Here is a 6,771-nt window from a genome sequence, read left to right as displayed (position 1 = left end):
TTTTTTTTTTTTTTTTTTTTTTTTTTTTTTTTTTTTTTGCTATGTTTAATATAGCAAAGTTGTGCTTTTGAACTTCAGTATTACTGATTAATACTATTTTATCAATAAAATCCTACTATTTAAGTCCCTCCACCTCAACTTCTCTCAGCTTACTGAATACTGACTGGCATGATGGTCATTTTCTATTAGATATGCTTCTAGAAGAGATGACAGAAAGGTGCAGTTAAATTGTTACTATGTTAAGATGACAAGAAATAAACCACCAAGGGACTTAACCTTAGAGAAGCACGGCTCCACATCTTAATTATTATATGGTTTTCATAGGCAATCTGAAAGGTAACCTTTGATTTATAGCTGCATAAAGTAACCTCCTGAAAGACTTTATCAGCATCAGAAATGTAAACCCTGTAATTTCTTACTGCAGACACAGCATAAAAGAGCCAATAAAATATTTTATTTTGCTTGTTTATAACTACTTGATATAACAGTCTAAGTAATTTTAGAAGGTGAAAGACCGCTCTTGCTAATCCAATTTCCAAACTACTTGCCTAGGAGTTCAGTTGATGGTGCACAAAATCTAAATGTGCTTATTTTTATTACATCACACACACACACCTGATAACCGAGTACCATGGCAGGTGATCATTACAAGGGCTGCAGACTGCCTATTGTGGCATATCAGCATAATGTGGAAGCACAGTATAAGCTTTCATTTTGGGGTACCCATGCCTGTAGGAAAAATGAAGGAAGTTCATACAATCCTAGCAAAAGCAACTGAAAGTTTTAAATCGGACAGCAAACCTTAAACTAAATATCAGCAAGGCAACTCAGCAATGCACAAGAGGTTGAAAACACTGTTATCCAAGCAAGATAACCCCCTGGAGTAATACCATGCAGGGGCCTGGCAATCAGATGCTCACCTTATTGCAAGTATAAAAGGGAAGAGATAACATAATCAGATACTCTTATGCCATAGGCTGCTCTCGTATCTTTGTATCTGCTGAGGGAAAAAAAAAAAAAGAAAAAAAAAAGGCAGATTTTGTAGCACAATCTGGCTTCTGTTTTGCTTCTAAGGAACGAAAAAAAGTCACCATCATTGTAAGTTTACACTTTCACAAGCTGGGTTTTTTTTGCTGTGATTTAAAAAAAAAAGTCTGATCTCCCTCCTTCTCCAGGCCTAACTCCCACACTCTGGAGCAAAAAGGAAGCTGCTACAAAGGCACATCTTCATCTCCACTGTTTACTATTAATGTTTTTATGGCACTCAAAACCTTTGACAATGAAAACAATACTCAAGGAGAAATATGGATGTCAGCTAGCAATTCCTACTGGTAGTCTCACTAAGCCACTTTAAGAGGGTCTTACTGGGATCTTAATACTTGACCTGAAACACATTCTGGTGCAAAATCACAGTTCTGCACATTTTATCTAAGCCCATGACAAAACTGTGTTCTTCCTTTTATATAATAGATCCTGCTTGAATTTCATGCAACAACATTCATCAACAGCAGAATTTGGCCCTGTAGCTGTTTTACACTTGTACAGTATTTTTCCCAGGCATGGTCTTGGTCTCTATTTTAAGGCTGCTGCGACAGTCACAGCAGCTGAGCGTGCTGGACCCCACAGCAGGGGCTGCAGGACACAGGTGGGCTGGGCTGAGTGTTGATGCTAATACTGCTCTGTTCCTCGGGTTCTCTGCTGAGCACTCATATGTTAATTCATGCCTTGAACAACACAAGCTTGCCAGGCAACAGACTTACTTTCACAACTGGAATGCTGCTGAGAAAACCAGCCAGGTTTCAGAAAGGGCTCAACTTTGAGAAGTCTGCTTCCTCCTCAGCCTTTGTTCTCTCTTCCTGCAAGCACTCAGGTACCAAACTGGCAGCACCCTCCCGGATGGGCTAATAACACGGCAAGACACCCACAGGTGCTGCTTTGCCTGCAGAGACTGGGTCCCTCCACATGCATGAGCCCAGCACAAGCTTTCCACAGCTTAAACAGAACGCTTTTCAGAGACTAGCACGGACAGGAGAATTTTAAGTCTTACAAAAAAGAGTATTCCTGTACACCTGACTTTCTATCGCAAATAATGATCTGGGAAGAGAACTCTCACAGTACTCAAGATCACAAGAAGTCTTCACAGACAGGACTGGCTGTGTAACCATCGCTCTGTTGTGACCATTGCTATGTTACTAAGAAATACATGTCAGATAAGCAGGTTATGACTAGCTTGGTCTTTTTTTCCGTATTCCTTCCAGTCCAGCTGTTACAAATCCCTGTGACTATACAGTATTGTCTATGCCATGACTATTATTTAGCTCTTTTTCAGTTCCAAACATAAGAAGTCATTGCTATGCCACTTGTACTAAGTTGAGTGAGTACATCTATATAACTGCCTCACATGTGGATCAACCCTGCAAATACACGTGCAATTACAGCGTAATCAGTGTAAAACTCTGTTATTTGCCCTGTAACTACTACAACAAAGTTCTTTCTGGAGAGGGAATTACAAGCTTTCAATATCGGTCCATGATCTCTAATCACTCAGTTTATATCACACAGAATCACAGAATCATCTAGGTTGGAAAGGACCCTGGAAATCATCTAGCCCAACCGTTCCCCTAGCACAGTTCCCACCTACAGCATATCCTTAAGCTCTAAATCAACCCGACTCCTGAACACCTCCAGGGCTGGGGACTCCACCACCTCCCTGGGCAGCACATTCCAGCACCTGACAACCCTTCTGGAAAGAAATGCTTCCTAACATCCAGTCTGAACCCTCCCTGGCACAACTTGAGGCCATTCCCTCTTGTCCTGTCACTTTCTACTTGGTTCAAGAGGCTCCCCCCCAGCTCTCTGCACCCTCCTTTCAGGGAGCTGTAGAGGGCCATGAGGTCTCCCCTCAGCCTCCTCTTCTCCAGACTAAACCCCCCCAGTTCCCCCAGCCGCTCCCCGTACGACCTGTGCTCCAGACCCTGCCCCAGCTCCGTTGCCCTTCTCTGGACACGCTCGAGTCATTCAATGGCCTTTTTGGGGTGAGGGGCCCAAAACTGAACACAGGAATCGAGGGGCGGCCTCACCAGTGCCGAGCACAGGGGTCAGATCCCTTCCCTGTCCCTGCTGGCCACGCTATTGCTGACACAAGCCAGGATGCCATTGGCCTTCTTGGCCCCCTGGGCACACTGCTGGCTCCTGTCCAGCCGGCTGTCAATCACCCCCCCAGTCCCTCTCTGACCAGCAGCTCTCCAGCCACTCCTCCCCAAGCCTGTAGCCCTGCTGGGGGTTGTTGTGGCCCAAGGGCAGCCCCCCGCATTTGCCCTTAGTGAAACTCCCCCAGTTGGGCTCAGCCCATGGCTCCAGCCTGTCCAGGTCTCTCTGCAGAGCCTCCCCACCCTCGAGCAGATCAACACTCCCACCCAGCTGGGTGTCATCTGCAAACTGACTGAGGGTGCCCTCAATCCCCTTGTCTGGATCATCAATAAAGATGTTAAACAGGAGTGCCCCCAACACCCAGCCCTGGGGACACCACTCGTGACCAGCTGCCACCTGGATTTAACTCCGATCACCACAACTCTCTGGGCCCGGTCGTCCAGCCAGTTTTTAACCCAGCGAAGTGTGCAGAAGTGAGTTGTCCAAACCTCGAGCAGTCATTTTTGCCAGGAGAATGCTGTGGGAAATGGTGTCAAAAGCCTTGCTAAAGTCAAGGTAAACAACATCCACAGCCTTTCCCTCATCCAATAAGCAGGTCGCTCTGTCATAGAATGAGATCAGGTTTGTCAGCAGGACCTGCCCTTCACAAACCCATGCTGACTGGGCCTGAGCATCTGGTTGTCCCACATGTGTTGCATGATGGTGTGTAGGATGAGCTGCTCCATCAGCTTCCCGGGCACCGAAGTCAAGCTGACAGGCCTGTAATTTCCCGGATCATCCTTCCGACCCTTCTTATAGATGGGAGTCACATTGGCCAATTTCCAATCAGTCAGGGCCTCCCCGGTCAGCCAGGACTGCTCGTAAATGATAGAAAGTGGTGAGCACCCCAGCCAGCTCCTTCAGCACCCTCGAGTGTATCCCATCCAGTCCCATAGATGTGTGTATGTCTGTGTGATGCAGCAGGTCACTGACTGTCTCCTGGATTGCAGGGGGGTCGTTCTCCCAGTCTCTGTCTTCTGGCTGTGGAGGCTGGATTTCATCAATACAACTCACCTTGCTATTAAAGACTGCGGCAAAGAAGGCATTAAGCACCTCAGCCTTCTCCTCATCACTTGTTACTAAATTTCCTCCTGCATCTAGCAGGGGCTGGAGACTCTCCCTGGACTTTCTTTTGCTAGACATACTTATAGAAACTTTTCTTGTTTTCCTTGATTGCAGAGGCCAAATTAATTTCCAGTCGGGCTTTAGCCCTTCTGATTTCCACCATGCCTCACAGCCTCTCTGTAATCACTGTGAGTGGCTAGCCCCTTCTTCCAAAGGCTGTAAACTCTCCTTTTCTCCCTGAGTTGCAGCCAAAGCTCCCTGTTCAGCCAGGGTGGTCTTCTCTGGCGTCGTCAGCTTCTCTTAGAGCACCTGGGCACTGCCTGCTCCTGAGCCATTAACACTTCCTTCTTAAAGAGCGCCCAGCCTTCCTGGGCCCCTGTACCCTTCAGGAGAGTCTCCCAGGTGATCCTTTCAGGTGCCTAAACAAGACAAAGTCAGCCCTTCTGAAGTCCAGGATGTCAGTCCTGCTAAGCTCTCTCCTGACCTCTCAAAGAATAGAGAACTCTATTATTTCATGATCACTGTGCCCTGGTCGGCCTCCAACCTCCACGTCGTCCACCAGCCCTTCTCTGTTCACAAAGAGGAGATCTAACAGGGCACCTTCTCTGGTCAGTTTACTCACCAGCTGTGTCAGGAAGTTGTCTCCCACACATTCTAGGAATCTCCGGGACTGGTCTCGTTCTGCCATGCTGTATTTCTAGCAAATGTCTGGGAAGTTAAAGTCGCCCACAAGAACAAGGGCAAGCAATCATGAGATTTCACCTAAGTGCCTATAAAATACCTCGTCCATCTCTCTGTCCTGGTTGGGTGGCCTATAGTAGGCTCCTACTACAACATCTGCCCTGTTGGCCTTCCCCCTGATTCTAATGCAAATACACTCAACCCTGTCTTCACTACACCTGTGCTCGAAGCAATCATAACCGTCCTTAACATACAGAGCCACCCCACCACCTCTCCTTCCCTGACTGTCCCTCCTAAAGAGCTTGTAACCATCAAATGGCACACTCCAGTCATGGGAGAGACACACAAATACCAGAATTTAATTAATACAATATATTAGCTGGTCCTTCAATGTCTATTTCTTCTGTTAGTGCAGACTCAACTCAAAACCCTCTTGCAGAGTTACACATTTGATAATGAAGCATATTTAATGCAAGCACTGCTTTGTGGTGCACACCTCTTTGAAGCTATAAAGCTTCTGCAAATAAGCATTAGTCAGTGTCAGAAATGGCTACTTGCACGACCAGGAGAGGACAAGTGAAGCTCAGCTTCCTCATTTTCTCTGGTCTGGTACGAGAATTCAGCCATCACTCAGCCTGGTAAAGGCCTCCCATAGTAGCTGACAGTTTCCCTGCTGGCCATCATACACAATTTTTATGATCGCTTAGGCCCAAGCGCACACGAGAGCTCTTTTATTTTATTATACTGGAAGTGAAATGTAGCTAGGAACATTAAACTCCATCTGTTTCTTTATATTTTTCTTTTGCCTGGAACTGTTGATTTTCAATGCTTATTTCCGAAGTTTTGTATTTTCAGAAAGCTTACATTCTGTCACTGCATGATCCATCTAACATCTTGGATTTGTTTTGATGCAACCACCAGAACACACCAGTAACCAAAAGTCCTATTTTATTTCTGGTTTTCCCATTTTTCAGATCTTTTGTACTTCCAGTTTTTCTGAAGAAAATTCATGGATTGCCATTTCTGTTCTACTGAGGCCATGTGACAGGACCCAGATTTCAGCAAAGATGAGAAACTACTGAAACTACTTTTCCAAAGTTATCATTATTTATGTTTGTTTTGAGCAAGTTAACAACATCAGCCTGAAGTCTAGCCAATTTTTAATGCTGTTTCCACATCAAAATTGTGAAGTGCAAGAGGCCTATGCTGACAGCAGCGCAAGCAAATAAGCGATACAAGGGAAACAGTAAAAGCAACTACCGCTGTTTAAGGCATAAGCTGGGTATTTTCCTCTCGGCGAACTCTGCTCCTTGTAAATAAGTCAAGCACTCGAAGTCCCGGCCCCGTTCAATGTCCCACTTACCCAACCCAGCCCAACCTCTCCGCACAGCGATCGCCCGGCCAGCGCTGGGGGCCACCAGCGGCAGGAGAGGACCCCACAGGGGAGCACCTTCACCCACAGACAGAAGAGTCAGAGCCAAGTCGCAGCGTGACCTGCGTTTAGCAACTATGAAAAGTCCCCCCCTCATCCTGATACACTTTTAATGGCACCTTCTTAAAGCACTGAAAGAAATGGCTGAATTTAGCTGTAAAATGTGGGAGAGGCCGTAGACTGAGCAATCCACAACCTCCTTTACGCACGATATCCCAAACCTAACGCAACTTAAAAGGATGACCCAGGGCTCGAGGGGAGGCACCGCCGAGCCGACCCGGCACGCAGGGTGCCTTCTCTCGCCGCCTCACGCAAAACCCGCTTTCACTGCGGGGAGCCGCTGCTCCAGCGCAAGCAGCCCGGCCTCCCCTGCAGGCTGCACGGCTACAGCCGGCCGCCCAGCC

General features: G+C 46.8%; 1 protein-coding gene across 1 annotated transcript in view; it reads right to left on the bottom strand.

Annotated features, from left to right (window-relative positions):
- PEPD (peptidase D) overlaps positions 1 to 6,771 on the bottom strand; it is a 150,429-nt gene that overhangs the window by 133,795 nt on the left and 9,863 nt on the right. Inside the window, exon 2 of the mRNA XM_026856947.1 lies at positions 724 to 729. Coding sequence (XP_026712748.1) covers positions 724 to 729 — 6 coding nt within the window. The remainder of the gene's footprint in view (positions 1 to 723; positions 730 to 6,771) is intronic.

The sequence above is a fragment of the Athene cunicularia genome, assembly GCF_003259725.1.
Source record: "Athene cunicularia isolate RWA chromosome 11 unlocalized genomic scaffold, athCun1 chr11_part1, whole genome shotgun sequence".
NCBI classification, from domain to species: domain Eukaryota; kingdom Metazoa; phylum Chordata; class Aves; order Strigiformes; family Strigidae; genus Athene; species Athene cunicularia.
The sequence above is the reverse complement of the archived record's forward strand: the minus strand, read 5'-3'. Positions and strand labels throughout refer to the sequence as shown.